The sequence below is a fragment of the Taudactylus pleione genome, unplaced genomic scaffold (assembly GCF_031769625.1).
Source record: "Taudactylus pleione unplaced genomic scaffold, aTauple2 ptg000702l, whole genome shotgun sequence".
Classification (NCBI taxonomy): domain Eukaryota; kingdom Metazoa; phylum Chordata; class Amphibia; order Anura; family Myobatrachidae; genus Taudactylus; species Taudactylus pleione.
In genome coordinates, this window is record NW_028285104.1 from 125,128 (window position 1) to 147,407 (window position 22,280).

Below are 22,280 nucleotides of genomic sequence, written 5' to 3' on the forward strand. Positions count from 1 at the left end.
ATATTTAAGTATAAACATTACATTTACATCATGCATGGTATTCTGCTCAGTAACACAGTCTTGGATATATATTAAATGTTATTTTGGCTTTACTTGACATTCAAAGGAAAATTGCTAAATAATCACTAAATAATAGAAACAAGATCAATTAAATTGAGCAATAAATATACTTTACCTACACCAATTATTTTAAGGAAAGGCAGATGCTCCTTTGGCGCTATATAACTTAACACACTTCAGTTTCAGAAACATAAGTAGTAAAAACTTAGGAACAACTGCAGTTTTGCTTTGATTACCACTGGGAAAGATGAAAGATAATACACTGCTTTCAGGATATATACCAAGTATGAGTGTATTTTACAGCTAAAGAAATGCACAAGTACCTCCTCCCACATAAAACTGAGGAATTAAGCACAGGACCATAGAGCAAACAAAGTAGACAATGAGTTGTTCAGTATGTTGCAGGGTCAGCAGGTTATAGAGCGTTGCCTTTTGTTTTCTATTGTAACATACCCATAGAGCTCTCTGGCTGCTGCCAAAATTGTTGATGTTTTTCCAGTTCCGGGTGGCCCATAGAATAGAAGATTAGGGAGCTAGTGAAGGAAGAAAAACAATAAAACAAGTAAACATACCAAAATAGCAATCCAGTAAAAAAAAAAAAAAAAAAAAAATTTATACACAAATAATATGAGATATGGTAAGAACTTACCCTTGTTATCTCTATTTCTACGAAGTCCATAGGGTTCCACAGGATACCTTGGGTATAGGTGTGACGTCAGTCGCTGGGCACCATAGAGTTAAGCTTTTCAGCCTCCCAGGATGCACTAGGGTCCCCCTCCTATACCCCGCCCCCGAGCCAAGGCACCTCAGTTAGTTATCAAGCCATAGGCCGGAGGAGGAGAAGGAAGAGAGAGAACAAAGATCTGGACACATACAAGAATCACATTCTCACCAGAGGGAGACGGAAAACTGGTGACCAGAGCAAAGCCCATCTGCAGCACAGGTGCGACAGGGCGGGAGTCCTATGGAACCCTATGGACTTCGTAGAAATAGAGATATCAAGGGTAAGTTCTTACCATATCTCATATTTTCTACTTCAGGGTCCATAGGGTATCCACAGGATACCTTGGGGATGTCCCAAAGCAGTATCCTTTAAGGGTGGGGACGCTCCTGTGCAGAAAGGAGAATCCACCGCCCGAAGGAAGCATCCTGAGAGGCGAAGGTGTCAAACCTGTAATACCTCACGAAGGTATGGACAGAGGACCACGTAGCAGCCTTGCAGATCTGAACTGCCGAGGCACCACGTCGAGCTGCCCACGAAGGACCCACAGACCTAGTGGAATGAGCCTTCAGAGAAGGAGGGACCGGTAGGCCTTCATGAAGATAAGCTTCAGAAATAGCCATACGGATCCAGGCTGCCAAAGTTTGCTTTGAAGCAGGCCAACCCTTTTTACGGAAGCCATAGAGGACAAACAAAGCGTCCGACTTCCTAAACGAAGAAGTGCGGTCCACATAAGTCCTTAAGGCCCGCACAACATCCAAAGAGGCCTCACCCACGGAAAGACCCGGTGAGTTAAAGGCCGGAACAACTATTTCCTCGTTAACATGAAACTGGGAAACAACTTTGGGAAGAAACTCGGGCCGAGTGCGGAGCACTGCCCTGTTCCCATAAAAAACCAAGAAAGGGGGTCTACAAGAAAGAGCCCCTAACTCAGAAACACGTCTGGCCGAAGCAATGGCCAGAAGGAAAACAGTCTTAGCTGTTAGCCATTTAAGATCCACTGAGCCCAGTGGTTCAAACGGCGGTCCTTGGAGAGCCCTCAGGACCACAGCCAAATCCCAAGGCGCCACAGGTGGAACAAAGGGCGGCTGAATGCGGAGAACACCCTGCATAAAGGTGCGCACATCCGGGATTGTAGCAATCCTACGGTGAAACCAGACAGATAGGGCCGAAACCTGTACCTTCAAAGAAGCAAGGCGAAGCCCATGATCTAGTCCCGCTTGCAGGAAGGCGAGAATCCGAGACAGACGAAACTCCCATGGTGCATAACCTCTCGGTCGACACCACTGGAAGAACGTATGCCACACGCGATGGTATATCCTCGCGGAAGACGGTTTCCGAGCTCGTAACATGGTACGCACCACAGAGCTGGAAAACCCCCGGGACCTCAGCATGGCCGTCTCAACAGCCACGCTGTCAAAGACAGCCGAGTCAGGTCCGGGTGAAGGCAAGGACCCTGAGACAGAAGGTCCGGTCGTAGCGGCAACCGCAGAGGACTGTCCACGGACAGACCCTGAAGGTCTGAGAACCAGTGCCGTCTGGGCCACGCGGGAGCTATCAACAGGAGCGTCCCTCCTTCCTGTTTGAATTTCCGGATTACCCGTGGAAGAAGGGAGACCGGAGGGAACAGGTATGCGAACCGAAACGTCCACCGGACGGACAGAGCATCCACCAGAGACGCCCCTTCGTCTCTTGTGCGAGACCCGTACACCGGCAACTTGTTGCTGTGCCGGGACGCCATGAGGTCGATTTCTGGAAGACCCCACCTGTCCACCAGTAGTTGAAAAACGTCCGGGTGCAGGGACCATTCCCCCGGATGAACGTCCTGGCAACTTAGAAAGTCCGCCTCCCAATTTAGCACTCCCGGGATGAAGACCGCTGATATGGCCGGAAGATTGCGCTCCGCCCAAACCAGGATCCGAGAGACCTCTACGAGAGCCGCCCGACTGCGAGTTCCTCCTTGCCTGTTTATGTAGGCCACGGTGGTAGCGTTGTCCGACTGGACCTGCACCGGGCGAGCCTGGAGAAACCGCTGTGCCTGCTGGAGAGCATTGAAGACCGCACGGAGTTCCAAGATATTTATTGGAAGCTCCGCTTCTGTCGGCGTCCACCTGCCCTGGAACAAGTGTGGACCCGAAACTGCTCCCCAGCCCCGAAGACTGGCGTCCGTTGTCAACAGGACCCAATTTGGAACCCAGAACAGACATCCCTTGTTGAGGTGGGTCGTCTGTAACCACCACGCAAGGGACAGGCGAACCTCCTGGGTGAGCACAATCGTCTGGGACTTCAGAGACTGAGGCAGCCCGTTCCACTTGGACAGGATCAGGTGCTGCAGAGGTCTGGAGTGAAACTGGGCGTATTCCACCATGTCGAACACCGACACCATGGAGCCCAGTAACCTAATCGCCGAGTGTAAGGACACCCGGCGGCTGTGCAGGCAACTGCGCACCCTTGACTGTAAAAGCAGAGATCTTGTCCTCCGTCACGAAGATCCTTTGCTGTCCCGAGTCGCTCCAAGATGCAGAATCCTCCGAGACGGGATTAGAGTGGACTTCTGCCAGTTGATTAGCCAGCCGTGCCGTTGCAGCAGTGCAATGGTCAGGTCCAAGTGGCGTAACAGGAGCTCTGGAGATCCTGCCACCAATAACAGGTCGTCCAAATACGGCAACATGCGGACTCCCTGCAGCCGCAGAGAAGCCGCCATGACCGCCATCACCTTGGTGAAAACACGTGGTGCTGTTGCCAGGCCAAAAGGTAACGCCCGAAACTGGAAGTGGTCGCTGCGGATTGCAAACCTGAGGAACTGTTGATGGCGCAAAAGAATAGGGACATGCAGGAAAGCGTCCTGTATGTCCAATGACACCATGTAGTCCCCAGGTTCCAGCGCCAGAATGATGGACCGTAGGGTCTCCATCCGAAACTTCGGGACCCGCAAAGACTTGTTGAGTGCTTTGAGGTTGAGAATCGGACGATATGACCCATTGGGTTTCTGTACCAAAAATAGATTTGAATAGAAACCCTGGCCCCTCTGGGAGAATGGAACAGGCACTATAACTCCAGCCTGGAGCATAGTGTGCAATACCTTCCGCAGCTCCGTAGCCTTGTTCCGGTCTGATGGTAGACCCGTGGTGAAGAAGCGAGCCGGGGGTCTGTGCCGGAAGGAGAGGGCGTATCCGTGGGAAACCACCTCCAGAACCCAAGTGTCTGTCGTAGTGGTCGACCAACACTGGGCGAACTGTAGCAGGCGGCCTCCCACCCTGGGATCCCCCAAAGGGAGGCCCGGACTGTCAGGCCGCAGGCTTGTCATCTGGCTTGGGGGCCGGACGTCTGGTACTCCATGCCTGCTTCCGGGGCTTGACCGATTTCTTAGGGCCAGCCTGTCGAGGAAACGACTGTGGTTTGGGCCTGCCCTGGGCCCTAGATGACCGAAAGGACGATGGTCCCGAACCAGAAGGAGCAGCGGCCGACGGGAGACAAGCAGATTTGGCTGCCGCCAGCGTGGCCACGATCTTATCCAGATCCGGACCGAAGAGAACTTCTCCGGTAAACGGCAACGCTTCCAGACCTTTCTTGGAATCTGCGTCCGCCTTCCAGGATCGCAGCCACAAGGTGCGACGAGCAGCTACCGCTGCTGAAGAAATTCTAGACACCAGAGTACTAATGTCTAGAGCCGCCTCGTTGATGTAGGTGGCCGAATCACGGAGATTGTTCGGCCGGACAGTCGGATTCAAAAGAAGCCTCTAATGAATCCGCCCAGCGCTCCATCGCTCTGGCAACCCAGCAAATGGCCATAGCCGGCCGTGCTGCCCCCCCTGCAAGGGAATAAGCGGACTTCAGGCAGATTTCTACCTTGCGGTCCGTAGCATCCTTAAGGGAGGACATGGATGGCATCGGCAATGTGGCACTACGGACAAGACGGGTCACGTGAGAATCCACCTGTGGAGGGGATTCCCACTTCGCAAAATAATTATCCGCGAACGGATAAGCCACCGCCAGGCGTCTCTGCGGCTGGTATCTTTTGCCAGGTTGTTTCCACGCCTCCTCTAAATGGTCCACCAACTGACCCGAAAGAGGAAAGACTGTGGCATCGCCCTTCACATCTTTGAAAAAGGCATACTTAGATTTAGCCGCTGGGGGAACTTCGTCCTCAATCACCAAGGCTGTGCGGACCGCCCGAATAAGTCCAGGAATATATACTTTGGACTTCGCATCAGCGTCCTTAGTATGGAGAGGTTCCTGATCGTAAGGATCCAGAATCTCCCCATCATCAGACGTCCCTTCGTCATCCTCATAAGGAGCGGACAAAGACGCCACCGGCCTTTTATGAGGCCGCATCACAGACTCCCCTTGCAACACATCCGACAAGTGCTGTACAGAACTCGTCAGGGAGTTAACCCACGCTGGCTCCTGAGAACCCGGGAGCGGGGAAATAGGGAGACTGTGGGGTACCACCAATTGTCGTGGGAACCCCTGCATGGGTGGCGAAACCACAGACTGCTGGGACAAACCCATCGGAGTAAACGCGGGCTGCGGAGCTAACTGGCCCACTAAAGCTGTTAACGCCTGAGCGAAACAAGCCCAGGGCGGCTCCTGTACCGGTGCTGTAACCGTAATAGGCCGCGCCATGGACAAACACTGCCGGCAAAGGCCCTCCGCGCTACCCTCCCCCTCCGCTAACGGTACTTCACACGTGGTACACTGTAGCCGGAGGGGAAAATCACTTTCAGACATGATGGCACCACGTATGTGACCTCTCTCACCAATTAAGTATTAAATAGGCGAGAGACCACCCTGCAGCACCGCAAGGGCTTTAGCAGAAAGAACAGGGACAGTAATAAAGCTGACAGTTTAGAGAAGAAAAGTTACAGGCAGCGCTAGCACAGTCACATACAATGCAGAGAAATAACAATTCCTGCACTAACAGCGCTGATTACTCAACTACACAGACACAGGGCCTGGTAGGACACAGCGCTGCATACACAGACCTGAGCCACAGCGGAGGAGATGTATGCAGGGGGACCCAGACCACGATGCTTCCGTCCAGCGCTTCCAGCAGCGTTCACCATGCGTTCTGGATAAGATGGCCGCCGAGGAGCAGAGAGGAGGCTGGCCTGGGGGAGGAGCGCTGCCACAGGACCAGTCGGCAGCATGCAGAGAGGGCTGTGTGCAGCGGGGTAGGCGCCGGCTGTGAGACAGGGAAGGCGCGCTCCCCTGGCATGCATTTAACCCCTGGGATGCCGCAGCGCTACCGCTCTACTGCGGTCCGCTGTCCCAGGGGGTAGTGGAAAGCGCAGGTTGGTCGCCTGGCTCCACGCTGCAGCCAGTCCCCAGGGAGCCCCCTGCCTGGGGACTTAGGACCATGTGACAAGCGGGGACCCACCGCGGGACCCCGCTGCTTACCTTTGTCCCCCTTGGATCCGGCCAGATGCTCACCAGCATCCCCGGATCAGTACCAGCGTTCTGGTACCGGCGGGGGTGTAGGGAAGACAGCATGGAAGTCAGGACTGACTGTCCATGCTGTACATCCAGATGTCCAGCCACAGCTGCACTGAAGAAAGCTTCAGGGTCTCTTCTAGCCCCCCACTCCGACAGGTGCACCCGACGCCGGCCGGGCACCAAACTAAACTGAGGTGCCTTGGCTCGGGGGCGGGGTATAGGAGGGGGACCCTAGTGCATCCTGGGAGGCCGAAAAGCTTAACTCTATGGTGCCCAGCGACTGACGTCACACCTATACCCAAGGTATCCTGTGGATACCCTATGGACCCTGAAGTAGAAATGCAAGTTCTGTCAAGCCATGAAACATTTCCTTATACACAAACAGAAACATACTTTACTTGCTTAGTGTGGTACTTTTAAACTAGTAGCCCATTATAAAAGGGAAAAAAGTGGTTGCTTTCTGGTGATTATGTCATATGCATCAGTCACCATGAGGGCCAAGGTGTTACACAATGAGCAACCCAGTATGTGTGAAATATTTCAGCCATAGATGGTGCCCCAAATGATTTGGGATAAATAAACTTTATCCGTGAATAAATAAGCATCATGCATAACAGATTCTGGAACTTGTGCTAAATAAATTTAGAGGGAAGATGTATTCCTCCCATCACTTCTGCTGGGTAGCTGACTTGGCACAGACTCTCCTGCTCTTGGGTTTGATAGTGTAGGGGGAGAATAGCACACAGCCTGTGGGAGTTCATGAGAAATGATAAGGGAATTTGTTTTTGAGTAGTATCCAACTTAAAATTTTCTACTACGAATCTTCAAAATTGTTTACTTACAACCGTCACACTGTGTATAATAATCAGAAATCAGATTGAATGTCAGCCACAATAGTAGTAGTGGCTAACTAAGGCTTAGCCAGGTACACACTTTAGTTTCATTGAAACAATATATAAATAAAATGAATGGCCTCAAGCACGAGTCATTATCTTTATGGATAAACATGAAGAACAGTAGGTTAAACTAGTTAGTAAAGCTGGCGAGAAGACACCCCCCTATTCATTCAAAGGTTACCTACATTATTCCAATGCAATTCACGCTCTGATATCACACAAAGTATTAAAGGAAATTACTCAGAACATGCGTTCACATTCCACATTTGCCAATTTAAGTGTGCATGCATTCCTCATTGGATTTTAATGAAGCTTTCACAGAATTTTAAACACAACCTGTATCAATCATACAACTCACTAAATCAGTGGTTCCCAAACTGGTGCCGTGGGTTAGAGGTCCAGGACCAAATTATTTATGGTCAATGTGATAGGCAAAAGCAGTGCTGGTGGCTGACCATAATAAAATATATAGACAAAGCGCAATCCTATTCACCACCACATAACTGAACCTTAGGATGACTGGGCCAAGCTCTGGAATGTGAAGATAAATCAAATATATATATATACCCTCATAAAACCTATGGGGACTGCTATTGCAGAAACAAGGGAACCACAGCAGATATGGGTTATCTGTTGCGGTACCCGTGTAATACATTTAAGGGATACTTACATTTTGTAGATATCCACAAAAAGGGTTTAAAAATTATGTCCCTTCACCCTTTGCCTTATACAAGTGGTTCTCAAACTCGGTCCTCAGGACCCCAAACAGTTCATGTTTTCCAGGTCACCTGTGGATCTTAAAAATGTGACAGTTGGTTATACTCCTGTGCCCAGCCAGGTGCTTTGGAAAATGTGAGATGTTAGAGGTCCCGAGGACAGAGTTTGAGAACCACTACTTTACACAAATGCTGCATGAATTAGAGGGAACATCCAGTATGCACCTTTCTGCACCTTTTGATAAGAAGGCTGAGTAATCAAAGTCTCAGCTTCTTTTAGAGCTGATATATAACAAATATTGCACATAAGCAATATTGTATTTGGTTATCCAATTACGACCATAGTAGCCATTGGTGGTAGCAGTGGCTGATACAGAGGGGAGACGATTGGAGCGTACGCCCCCCCCAGCCTCCTTACCTCTCTGCTCTGACTCTGGTACTCGGTAACACCAAAAAACTCCCACAGATACTGCGCAGCGTCATCCAGGTGCGATCACAACGGTGGCAGTGCTGCTGAGCTCCTCTCCCTCCTGTGTCCAGACACAATGCATGCACAGCACTCCTCCTGACTAGGTCACAGGATTACAGCTATGTCAGAGGAGCAGCGGCTACTACCTCCGCTCTGCCCCTTGTATCAGTATCCCTGGTGCCGCCTGTAGTGCACCAGCCAGTACTCAGTACCCCCTCGAAAGACCAAATGTTTTTTTTACCTACGCGTGTAGCCCTGTCCCCTTGCGGCATTATGCCGCGATTCGCGGATCTATGGGGATGCGGCGGAGCAAGCAGCAGTCATTCACTACACAGCGATAATTACCAGTTACCACCTGCAGCAATCATCCACTACACAGCGATAATTACCAGTTACCAGCTGCAGCAGTCATCCACTACACAGCGATATAATTACCAGTTACCACCTGCAGCAGTCATCCACTACACAGCGATAATTACCAGTTACCACCTGCAGCAGTCATCCACTACACAGCGATAATTACCAGTTACCACCTGCAGCAGTCATCCACTACACAGCGATAATTACCAGTTACCACCTGCAGCAGTCATCCACTACACAGCGATAATTACCAGTTACCACCTGCAGCAGTCATCCACTACACAGCGATATAATTACCAGTTACCACCTGCAGCAGTCATCCACTACACAGCGATATAATTACCAGTTACCACCTGCAGCAGTCATCCACTACACAGCGATATAATTAACCCATACTGCTGTCATTGTTTACATGTGGACTTCTACTACCTAATGACAAACTACTATTTGAACTTTAATAAAATCATGTATTGCACAGATTACCTAAGAGTTCAAATTTAGTCTAGATAAAATACATATAAAACAGACTCCATCATAAATGCCAAATGTATAAAGATGGATAGTTATAAAATAGACGAGCCTGAGTATAAGGTTTTGGTACCGACATCCACAGCCCTGCCATCAAGTACATTTAGACTCTGGAGAAATGGTTCGGCGATTTATTACATTTAACAGGTTCTAGCTACAGTACAACTTGTAAAGAATGTAGCAAGAAATCACCATTCTGAGAATGCCTCATTTATATATATTTTTTATACAGAAATAAAAAGAAAGGAACCTATGCTTTTTGTTGCATTTCTGAAAGTGTACCTAACTAGCAAGAGATTTAACTAAATACCAGGGATTATACAGTAATTATTAAATCCTGGGTAATACAGGCTTCAAAACACACTGTGTATTAATTAGGCCAGGCGTGGCAAACAATTGGCTCTCTAGCTGTTGTGAAACTACAAGTCCCAGCATACCTTCCCATCGATCAGCTGATAAAGCATGCTGGTATTTTCACTACAGCTGGAGAGCCAAAGGTTTGCCAGTCCTGGGGTAGGGGCAGAGGGTTAACACTTCCCTTCTCTGTTCCAGTCGCATTATCTGGTCCTCTCAGGCGCTCCCAGCTGCCCTTAGTATAAAAGCAGTCCCATAATGCAATTGCTTTCGGTCACTGAAAGGCTGCGAGCACACTGCACGGTGACTTCATCACTGAGTCGTGCTCCCAGCCAATCAGTGACAGAGCAGCTGCATCATAGGAACCCAGCTCTTCTACATCAGTTGAGCTTGGGAGGGAACTGAACAACGCGTCTGCCGACAAGGAAAGCTCCTTCTGACCACCCCTTTGTGGCTTTAAGGCAAGTGTAAGGGAAAGAGGTATGCCAGGGAGAGACTAATGCTGGGTACACACTGGCATATATATCGGCCGTTCAAGTGAATGGTCCCATATATATTGTGGGTGCTTCGGCGGGTGTGTACAACGCTGTTCAGAGACATTGCGTTGGCTGTGCAGCACAGCAGATATATTGGCACATTGTGCTGTGTGTACAGGCATGACACATCGGACAACGATTAATGTGTGTCTGCACTTAATCGTCAGATAGGATGACTGATTGGCCACCCGGCTTATCAGTCATTTTAGTGTGTATCCACCTTAAGGAGAAGGAAAGCAGGAGGGGGGAGAGAGCAAGGATATCCTTGTACAATTCAATCCTGGAAATCCCTGGATTGAGATTTTTTCAAACCCGAATCTTGGAATTACAAATATGGGGCGCAACTGGCTTCCCTAGGTTGTACTAACTGGTATAAATGCACTTTAAAAATATTAAGCACAATTTTATTTTTTGTGAATACAGATCAGTAAAATTCGGAAACAGACTCTTGAATGTGCAAACGGCATGTTACATGACATTTACCAACAAAAAAAATAAATAATCTCTCTCTATAAGGAGCACGTTTCCAAAAGGTACCAAATCCCCTAAAAATGTCAAATGAGTTTTAGGTGGCATTACATTATTATCTAGGCGCACATTACTTCCAGATCCAAACTACCAATTTATTCCAAATCCCTTTGGTACAGGGCTTGGAAAATGGCATTTTATAGCAGAAAGTACCACATCCAGTTAGTGTTTCATAGCAAAAGGTACCAAATCGTGTTTCATTTTCATTGGTGAAATTTTCAGCCCTACAGCTTTCATCCACACTATTAGCTCCCATAAATATCTTCCCACGCAGCATCCATCAGCCTATTCACTCATTAACACCCCTGCTCAGCACCTAATAACTTCCCTCCATCAGACACACACAGACATATACACACTCATCAATTCTCCTCAGCAGGAAGAAGTCATTCTGCAGCAGCTCCTTGTTTGTGGAGCCTCTGGGGCCCAATTAGTGAAATGAAGTCCACCTGTGTGAAATCTAAGTGTCACATTGTGGGTCAGCCTCTGGGGCCTCTGAAAGGCCCCAGAGGCTGCAACACCACTAAGCAAGAGGCATCACACCATGCAGACCAAGGCGCTCTCCAAACAAGACAGGGACAAAGTTGTTGAGAAGTACAATTCTGGGTGGAGTTATAAAAAAATACCCAAATCTTTGATGATCTCCCGGAGCACCATCAAATCCATGTATGGAGGAAGGTGCTCTGGTCAGATGAGACTAAAATTTAACTTTTCGGCCACCAAGGAAAACACTATGTCTGGCACAAACCCAACACATCACCCCAAGAACACCATCTCCACAGTGAAACATGGTGGTGGCAGCATCATGCTGTGGGGATGTTTTTAGCAGCAGGGACTGGTAAACTGATTTGAGTCGAAGGAAAGATGGCTGGTACTAAATACAGGGATATTCTTGAGCAAAACCTGGTTCAGTCTGCCTGTGATTTGAGAATGGGACGGAGGTTCACCTTCCAGCAGGACAATGACCCGAAGCATACTGCTAAAGCAACACTCGAGTGGTTTAAGGGGAAACATTTAAACATGTTGGAATGGCCTAGTTAAAGCCAAGATCTCAATCCAATTGAGAATCTGTGGTCAGACTTGAAGATTGCTGTCCACAAGCGGAAACCATCCAACATGAAGGAGCTGGAGCAGTTTTGCATTGAGGAATGGGCAAAAATCCCAGGGGCAAGATGTGGCAAGCTCATAGAGACTTATCCAAAGCGACTTACAGCTGCAATTGCCGCAAAAGGTGGCTCGACAAAGTACTGACTTTAGGGGGGGTGAATAGTTATGCACTCTGAAGTTTTCTGTTGTCCTACATGTTGGATTCACAATATAAAAAAAAAACAACTTCACAGTTGTAGGCATGGTCTGTGAATGAAATGATGCACACCTTCAAACAATCCATTTTAATTCCAGGTTGTGAGGCAACAAAACATGAAAAATGCAAAGAGGGCTGAATACTTTTGCAAGGCACTGTATGCTCTTGTAATAGCAAACAAATGTAAAGGTGGGTACACATCGGATCAATATATCTGCAGACTGTGCAGAACATATGTTCCGCATACAGACTGCCCGATTCATAATGACTGGCGTCACAACTGAGCGGGCATTTACATGCGCCCACCCATTTCAGCTATCACTGCCGGTCCTTCCAGCGAGTGTACGGGCGGTCGGCTGATGGTCTGTACCCACAGCACAATGCCCCAATATATTTGCAGATATAGTGGGCATCGGCTGTGCAGCACAGTCGACGGGACATATATCTGAACAATGTCGTTTACAGACATATCGCTGGTGCACACTGGCCGACGCACACACGATATAATCGGGCAGTGAACTGAATTTAAAAATAAACTATACATATATAGTTATACTATAGTGTTCCCTCTAGCTCCGGTGGGAGGCAGGGCGCCGGAGCTAGAGAGGGCATGCCTGTGTGCGCGCCGAAGGCGTGCGCGACCGAGAAGGGGGCGTGGTCATCGGAAAAGGGGGCGTGTCTATAAGACGCGTCCCCTTTTCGTCACTCTTGGGGGCGTGCCCGGCACTTACAGACACGCCGGGCAGCCCCCAAGCCCTGCAGAGAGGGAGAATAGATGCCGGGTGCATGCGCCCGGCGTCTATTCTCCGGCGGCGACCGGGTCACCGCATGTTTCTCCACCCGCGGGACACTGCGTCCCGCGGGTGAGAACGGCTCCCGCAGGCTGTGAGGGCAGGGCGCTTTTTGCCCTCCTCCTGGAGGGCAGGGTGCTTTTTGCCCTCCAGAAGAAGGGCAGGGCGCCGCGCCCCGCTAAAACAGCCTAGCGGGAACGCTAATACTATAGGGAATACTTGCTATTAAGTAACAAATAGTTACAGTCAAACAGTCTTTGTAGTGTAATGGAACTACATGTATTTTAAATTGAAGATGCATGCCAAAATTTACCAAATCCCTATTTGTTTCCAAAAGCTACCAAATCCAAATTTGTTGAATAACTCCATAATAAAGGGCAAAATATCTTTGTGACGTATGTAAATGTCATGTTTTGCACAGACCGAATATAGGAGCAAAGAATGACCGAGGTCACTTCAATTGCATATCCTCAGCGGTTCTTTTTCCATTGCTGTAAAACTTGTTCAGATGGATTTGGTACCTTTTGGAAACAAGACACACACACACACACACACACACACTATGTATCGGAGATGGGAGCAAAGCAAAAAAGAACAAGTAACTATGCACCTGGACAATGCAAGGGGTGCAATTATTTCTTTTTTGGCATGGACGGCTTTATTTTTACATCACAATTTATAGTTGAACTAGGACATGCCCTCAAATCTAAATAATTGCACATTTTAAATCTGCCCCACCTGCAGTGCAACATGATTTTGCCAAGGTGCGTAGTTACCTGCTCTTTATTACTTTATTCCAAATTCAGAATCAGCCCCACACTCTGTGTCAGACTCAAAATACTGCAATGTTTCACGCACTTCTGGTTATCATGGTAGGTAAATGCTTTCTTATTTTTGTTCGCACTTCTGTAGGATGCATGAAAAAAAAACAATGTTTCTACCCTTTGTGAAACTTTGCAGCTAAATGAATATGCCCATTGAGGTCAAATCTGTATGAGTTTTTTCTTTTAGAACTGGGAAACCAGTGGTAACAAAAGTACGGCTTTGGAGTCTACTACCACTTGTTATTTTGCTGCACTAGAGATCCAGATGGCCATAAAACGGTAAGCACAGAACCCAATTATTCTGAGTATATCAACTCAAAATTAATAAGGCATTTTTAGTGTCTTAATGAAGGCAAGATATTTTGATTTAGAGGAGGGTACTCTGAACCTCATTCTTACAAAGAGAATGTCTGGAGGGCAGACATGTTTGTGTGGCTTACTGCATAATGCAGACATGTTTGTGTGAAAGTCAGTCACATCCCTTGTAGTCACTAATTTTAAATCAAAGTAAATTTTTACAAGGTCATATAAGTAATTTTACAATTCAAATTTTTGCAAACTATGACAACATTTTCATGGGGTGGGGCTATAAACATGGGTAGGTAACATCATGATGCGCATACTAGGCTGTTTTAGCAGTGCTCCATGCTCTGCCCCTTTTTGTAAGTGTAGAAACGTGCCTTGTTCTTTTTTGGAGTGTCCTGCTGACTGGGACTCCGATGCTGCCCAGGAGATCACGTGCTATTTGGGTCCGAGAACTTGCTCGTTTTTAACTGCAACAACTTGCTGCCGAACTGCCGCTTTAAGATTAGAAATCAAGAGATGGACAACATTCCAGCCCTGATAGACTACTACAAGATCCGCTACCTGGACACTATCACAGACATCAAGTGAGTGGCCAGTGAGGTGAGCTGTGCAGTCACTGAGGAGTATACACTGTTATAAAACTTCAAATTAGTCATATTGGGGATAAACAGTGTTGTAAGTTACAGGAGCAGAAGATTTTCTGGGTTCCTATGTTTTCTACTGTAATTCTTGCAGCTCACAGAATTTAAAATGTTGCTCTTTAAAATTAAAATGTGCTTTCCTGGGTGATCAGCACCCTGCCCAGGGGTGTAACAATAGCCACTGCAGACCCCTTGGGGGGTGTGGTGGTTTGGGGGAAGTGTTTATGCAGATTCCATGTGGTCTAGCCATCCGCATGGAATCTGCTGAAAATGTCCCTTCAAAAATGGCCACCGCCTAGAAGGAGACAGATGCTAGAGGTCCTATTTGACCTCTAGCGTCTGTCAGGGAAGCACAGCATGCATAGCGTTACCCGCAAGCTCTGGGAACGCTGGCACCACCGGGAGAAGATGCAGAAAGCTGCATCTTCTGCAGTAAAACCCCTGGCAACGAGCATGAGACCTATGGCAACGAGCATAGAAACCCCTGGCAACGAGCATGGAACCTAGAGCATAACAATAGTAATTTAAAACGAATTAGAAGCCTTACAGTGGGACATAAAATGGTGTCAGGAGCATTAGGGTGTGTGGCATCTTGTGCAAGGGGCATTAGGGTGTGTGGCATCTTGTGCAAGGGGCATTAGGGCGTGACAATGTGTACAAGGCATTAGGGCGTGTGACAATGTGTAAGGGGCATTAGGGTGTGTGACAATGTGTAAGGGGCATTACGGTGTGTGACAATGTGTAAGGGGCATTACGGTGTGTGACAATGTGTAAGGGGCATTACGGTGTGTGACAATGTGTAAGGGGCATTACGGTGTGTGACAATGTGTAAGGGGCATTACGGTGTGTGACATAATGTGTAAGGGACATTACGGTGTGTGACATAATGTGTAAGGGACATTACTACAAGGAGGAAAAATTACAAATAATGTTAAATTTCTATGGGCACATTTTTAACTGTTCACACTGGGAGCCAAATTGCCTAGAAACAGCCCTGTATTAGTTTTACTAAAATGCCTTGGGAGAGACGCCAGAAACTTTTGTGTCAGGGGGAGCAAAATTTATATAGTTACGCAACTGACCCTGCCCAAGAAATTCTCGAGTGTGCACTTCCAGCATCAGACCCATCTATCAACAAAAAAAATGCTGGAAATCTTATACATTATACGGCCTCACTTATCAATAAATTTATACAAAACTTGTGTCGATCACAAAAAACAGGAATTTTACACCAACTGGTGCTCTCACAAAAGTACTCTCCAACTTGTTCCCTCTACTGAAAAAATAATGAAAATAATAATAATTACTAATATGCTTGCACTGAACAATTCCCCACTGTAACTCAAGCAATTTGCATTTGTTGGAAAACTTAGTTCTTCCATCACTATTACCAAGGCCAAAGCTGTGCCTTACATTAGCAAACTACAGCTGCAGCAACCCCAGAGCTCCAGCTAAAATAATTCCATTAGTAGTGATGGGAAAGAGGTGTATGGGGAAAAAAAAAAAAAAAAAAAGTGTCAGGAACCAATCCAAATAGTTTCCATCCATCTGCCATCCAGAGCAGGACAAGAGGCGGAGCTTACAAAATCAGGAAACTGCCTTTGGCACAAGGGTGCATTTTATTATTTACGGCATAACAACCAAACGGGATTTGTCAAGTCTTAATTTACATCTCACTTTGTTAAAAAAAAAAAAAAAAAAAAAAAGAAAGAAAAAGGTTCTCATTTTACTGTTTCATTAGTTACAAAATCGAGAAAAAAATGTGGACTTGTGTTAGGCATCAAATAAGCATTAAAAAGTATAATGGTTTCCTAATTATAAACTACAGTTTTGCTGTGTTTTTTATGCAACAAATTCATGGAATTAGCCCAGATCAAATAATTTTAATTCATATACAATTTATTTATGGTCTCCATATAGAAGTAACAACACTATACACTCAACTTTTAAAATAAGTGAAATAATTTCTGGAACATAAGGCTACTTCATTTAGCCTTAAATGGTAAAGTGAATGTCTTAAGCTGGTACAAATAAATATTTGTAACATAGCTACAGTCTAGTAAGAAATGTAGCAATCAGCAAAACTGTAGAGAATAATAAACTACTTATACCTGTAATGTTGCTTTTATTTTAATTACATTTTCAATGGGGCTATGGCAAAATGCATCTAGAGATAGACTAGACATAATAAAAATAAGGCCTAAAGACTGCTCTAAGCGGTCTTTCCAACCCAGTTTGTCCTCACAAATGCAATCGAGACAGTGTCAAGCGGGAACAAATGCTGTTCCAAAATAAATGGATGGTGTGCACATTTACATTCTCAGGTCATAAGAAAACATGTTCAATTGTACCATTCACTTTCTTACTCACATCTGCACCTTCCAGTGACTTTTTTAGCACAGCCACCACCTCCTCTTGGAAAGCAACTTCATCCACACATTTGGGACGGCTAGAGGGAAATCAAAGCTAGTTAATGTTTGATGGAAATAGAATGGAGAAATATATGCCATGCAATGAAACATGAATAACCAGCCAATGGTTTTCCAGCTGCTACCCAACAGCATGCAAAGCAGCTGGAAAACCAAGTAGGATTAAGGATATGAATAGTTGTCATTTTTTCTTGCATAGTTAGATGTTGAATTAAAAAAAATCCCTAAATATAAATGGAAATACTGTACCTAGGTCACACTATGCTTAACATTAGTAAATCATTAAAATAATAATGAAAAAAAAAAAAAAAAAGAAGATTAGTAGTGTGGTTACATATTTACAGAATCTATTCTGATCTGTGTGCACTATTTATAAATATAGAGAAAGCAGAACAGAGCAGCACCAAGTTCGCTGTAGTAATAAACAATTCTCATGTAAGAGGTCAATCCAATTAGGTGCGAGTTTGCAAAATCAAGCTCGAATGCACACTCCAAAGAAACGCAAGATTCAATTAGAATTGCCTATTCACGTTACTCACGGCAGGGGTATACAAATTTTCTTTAACATGCGATTTGTGAGAAGAGCATGAAAAAGAGTGGATACCATCATGGACCCCAAAAAAGTGACCACTTCGTTAGCAGAAACAGATAGAAGGCAGTTAGTTGTCACAAGGAAAGTACTGGAAGTTTTTAAACGTGACAATTGATTTGTACATTTAAAAAAAAAAAATTCTCATTTACTCAAACCAATTAAACAAAAAATGCAAAAAAGTATTTTTTTTTAATTTATTTTAAACACCCGAGAATGACTAAATTATTGGGCCAATGAAGCCAATTGAAAGCTTCCAAATGTCTAATTAGTCATTAGGGGGGAGGGGAGAGTCGTCCAAGGGGTTCTTCACTGTGCCCTGACATTTTTATCTTAAAATAAAGATTGTCCTACCTTTTCACACCCTCAGGGAGTGCACACAAGAAAAAAAAAAAAAAAACACAAATTTACACTGGAAAAGAAATGCAAGTTTGGAATAGGTTATCAACTGCAATTCGCAGTGGGAGTTTACAGTGAAAACAGCTTGCACAAGCCGACTAGCACCTAATTGGATTGACCCATATCACTTTATTATTGCATGAAACTATGAGCTGCTCAACCAAAATAATTCTTCATGCAATTTTAATGCTGGGCATACACAGCCAGATAAAATGTCTGTCAGACCGACAGACATTTTATCTGGCCGGCTGCCAGCCGCAGAAGTCGCCGGCATACACTGAGAGAAATCTCACAGAGTATAGCCCGACATCCGCGCTCCGCTCCCCGGGGAGGAGACATTTCCTTGTTACACAGGAAATGTCTGTCTGTCGGCCGCGCTGGGCATACACTGCCCGATGCGGCCGACAGTTACCGGGTAAATATCGCATCAGACGGGCATGCTGGACAATCCTGCATGCCCGACCGAGCAATATTTAACCCTCGGTCGCCCGCGCACACGCTACAATTATTGGGGCGATACGCCGATATTAGGCGGATCACCCCGATAATTGTAGCGTGTATGGCCAGCACAAGTTAAGTAGACCTGCAATTCCATATTTCCCAGTAAAATTAAACAGAAAACATCTATTTTTATTATTGTTCATAAAAGTGCTCTGAATAGGTTTTCTAGAGAGTGACGTTGGAGTGCCCCCAAATGGACAATTGTAAATATTACACTGCATTATCATATTAGCTCACTTACTTACTACTATAGGACAGAGGTTTCATGAAGTTTTCCTAACAAGCTACATACACTGTTGTCGGTCTTAGGATACAATTCCCAACATCAAAACAATGTGATTTCTGGAACGGCACACTGTATCCTACTGGCATCAGTTTCCCTTGCACCCCATAGAAGTGGGGGAGAAAACTTGAAATGTTAGAAATACTGTAATTGTCCAACATGTGCGCAGCCCAACATCGCGGCATATCGAATTGAATTACCCCCATAGAATCTATTAAAGGTTCCTGCCCTGTTTTGAATGGTTTCGTATGGAGGAGCATGAATATCTGTTTAAAGGCCAAAACTAAATAATTAAAAAACTAGAATAAAAATCACATACATTTACATGTTGTACCAATCTGATTGCTTTAATTCCATTTTTTTTTTTTTTTTTTTTTTAAACGAGTTTAGTAGCCCAAAGGCAAAAAAAAAAAAAAAAAAAAATCGTTTCAAATACAAAAATTTAGAACTGGCAAAGCAGAAAAACATTTTCATTATATGAAAGTTATAGCTAGAATTTAGTTGTAGGTATACATAAACACAGAATTCAGACAGCTTCATTCTTCTTTACTTTTGAGAGTACTAGCAGTGTTCTCCTGAGGCTTTATTTATTGGGCGGTCTTCCTGGCAAAATTAACTTGCTGCCCAGCATTTACTCACCATCCCAGTCACCCGGCACGATAGCGCTGCCGGAGTAGCCAGGCTCAATGTGGGAATGCAAGAGCGAAGACATGGCTCAGGGTACAAAAACTGAAGGGGGATCTATCCACTTCCATAATATCTGCGCATGGAGTCTGTAGGCTCCAATCAGGTGATAGACAGGGACGGGACATAGCGCTGGTGCCAGAGAGCAGGCAGGATGCGGGGAGCGTGTACTGAGGCCTCAGAGATTCCAACCCAAGTGGCCAGGGAACCAGCCGGCCTGAGGTGGGATCCGGGGGCTAGCTGTCGGTCTGTACACCAGATTCGGTATCACACTATGCTCACAGCCAGACCCTGTCAAACATGGAGGCTTAGACAAGCATAAACTGCCGGTTCTGTACTACATCGCCAGGCTTATGCAAGCGATAGGTGTACACAAAATTGCTGTTAGCTTTCCATTCACACATACTCACTGATGTGCAACCAATGGCACCGGAAATCCAGCATGTCAGCCATGCCAGAAGCTTGCAGACATGGTGCACCCTGGTCAGCTACAGGTGGCATAAGCTGGTTATATACTGTTTAGACAGCACTCAGCCTGTGATTCACTGATAAATGTAATCACATAGGTGTGGGGCATGTAAATGCTGCAAAGGGCAATCAGAGGCCATAGTGTGTGGGCATAGTGTGCAATAAGGGGCATTACTGTGTGAGCATTATGTGCAATAAGGGGGCATACTGTGTACATAATGGGCAATAAAGGGGCCATACTGCGCGGGAATAATTTGAGTTGGTGCTATTGTGTGGCCACAGCCCTTTTTGCACGAAGGCCGCAACCAGGCTGGCAACATCACAAACTCGACAGCTTGTCACCCACAAACTGCAATTCTTTAAGAAATTGATCAAAAACAAGACAAGATCAAGGCAAAAAGAAAAACTATTGGCTTAAAAGGTTCGGTCCTTTAGTAACAAGGGTTGTTAGACTTTTTTTTTTTTTTTTTTTTTAAAAGGGAGTAGCCCATTAAAAATAAGGACAAGAATTAGCGAATCATAAGGCTTCAAAACATGTACATTTGAGAAATTTCTACTTTAGTTCCTATATTTTTAAAGGGTTAGCGCTCTTTAGGAAAGACTCCCAAGTTACATACCCACTGGGTAACAGGGTTGTTTTAGCAAAGGCAAAAATAAAAAAACCTTTTTCGGGGGCACACTTGTTTAATTAAAATATACCTTATTTAATATTCTTTAAAATTGTTATCGAATGACATACATTTTAGAAAAGATAGGAATTTTCTTCTGAATGTGTGACAAATTAGATCCATCTCCTCTCTATGAGGGGAATTCAATATGAAACGTAAACTTCGCTGTCGAAGTTTACGTTTCATATCGCAGCTTTTACCTGGGATAAAGTATAAAGTATCGGGCGCGCGCCCGCTTATCCCCTTATTCTATATGAATATAACGAAAACGGGAGCCTGCGAAGTGAGATTTGCGTAAAGTTACGAAATTTTCCTTAAAAAAATTGTAGGACCACCCTAAAGTTGTAAAAACATGGGGGGGATCACTATGGGTACCCCCGTTTTAGCCTGTAAATGAAAGTCGGGGATTTAAATAGCCGCAGCAGCTGTTTTTTTCCCGACATTGAAGAAGTATTGTAGAAGAGCACTTAGGTTATTTTTTTCGTTTTTTTAAGTGGTCCCATCAAACTTGGGGTACATGAAAATGGGTACTAGCATATTTTGATATCCCTAAAGTTTTAAAAAATTCTGCATTTGTGCACCTGCCGCTATAAATCTATTCTAGAAAACACCTGCCGCATACTTGCAGAAAAGCCCTGAACCGATTTCCCTATTTTTAAACAATTTTTTCCCATTTTTTTTTTTACCCCAATTTTTAAAATTATTTTTTGGGGTGTCCCCTATTTTTTTTTTTTAACACAGTTATTTTTTAAAAGTCATTCCCAGGGGTGCAGGCCATTTTTTTTTTTAAGCCTGCACCCCTAAACCCCAATTCTGCATTTTTTTTCACCACCTATTCAGTAGTGAAAAGTTCTCAGTTTTTTTTCAAAGACATTTCGAACCTGCGAAGTCTTTGAAATTGCACACAGTGTAAAACTAAAACCTGCGATAATGACATCATAGGTGCGATATTAACGCAAAAAACGGAGTTTTCGCTCCATATTGAATTCCCCTATATATCTTAAATTATATAAGCTTGAATTACTGTGAAAAAGAACAATACTGATGCTTTTTAAGTCGAAAATATTAATTAAAAAAAATCTAAGTTTATGGAATAATTATAGATGTAAATTATCTGATTCTTTCTTCGAATATACAGTCAGGTGCATAAATATTGGGACATTGACAGAATTTTCAGATTTTGGCCTCTATTCACCACCACAATGGCTTTGAAATTAAACAAACAAGATGTGCTTTAACTGCAGACTTTCAGATTTAATTTGAGGGTAATTACATCCAAATCAGGTGAAGGGTGTAGGAATTACAATGGTTTCTATATGTGCCTCCCACTTTTTAAGGGGCCAAAAGTAATGGGACTATCAACTCAAAAGCTATTTCATGGACAGGTGTGGGATATTCATTCATTATTTCTTTATCAATTAAGCAGGTAAAAGGTCTGGAGTTGATTCTAGGTGTGACATTTGCATTTGGAATCAGTTGCTGTCGACTCTCAGATACAAAGAGCTGTCACAATCAGTGAAGCAAGCCATCATTAGGCTGAAAAATCAAAACAAACCCATCAGAGAGATAGCAAAAACATTAGGTATGGCCAAATCAACTGTTTGGAACATTCTTAAAAAGAAAGAACACACCGGAGAGCTCAGCAACAAAAAAAGAACCGGAAGACCACGGAAAACAACTGTGGTGGATGACAAAAGAATTATTTCCCTGGTGAAGAAAAACCCCTTCACAACAGTTGGCCAAATCAACAACACTCTCCAGGAGGTAGGTGTATATGTGTCAAAGTCAAC

The 22,280-nt window shown here is 45.0% G+C and overlaps 1 protein-coding gene across 3 annotated transcripts in view; it reads right to left on the bottom strand.

Annotated features, from left to right (window-relative positions):
• The window catches only part of RFC4 (replication factor C subunit 4), a 78,579-nt gene that overhangs the window by 50,757 nt on the left and 5,542 nt on the right, over nucleotides 1–22,280 (bottom strand). For 2 of the 3 annotated variants that reach the window (XM_088456374.1, XM_088456375.1), the window contains exons 3-4: nucleotides 16,840–16,918; nucleotides 514–593 (exon numbers count right to left, since the gene is read on the bottom strand). In XM_088456374.1, coding sequence (XP_088312500.1) covers nucleotides 514–593; nucleotides 16,840–16,918 — 159 coding nt within the window. The remainder of the gene's footprint in view (nucleotides 1–513; nucleotides 594–16,839; nucleotides 16,919–22,280) is intronic. The other variant, XM_088456376.1, reaches the window with a different exon arrangement.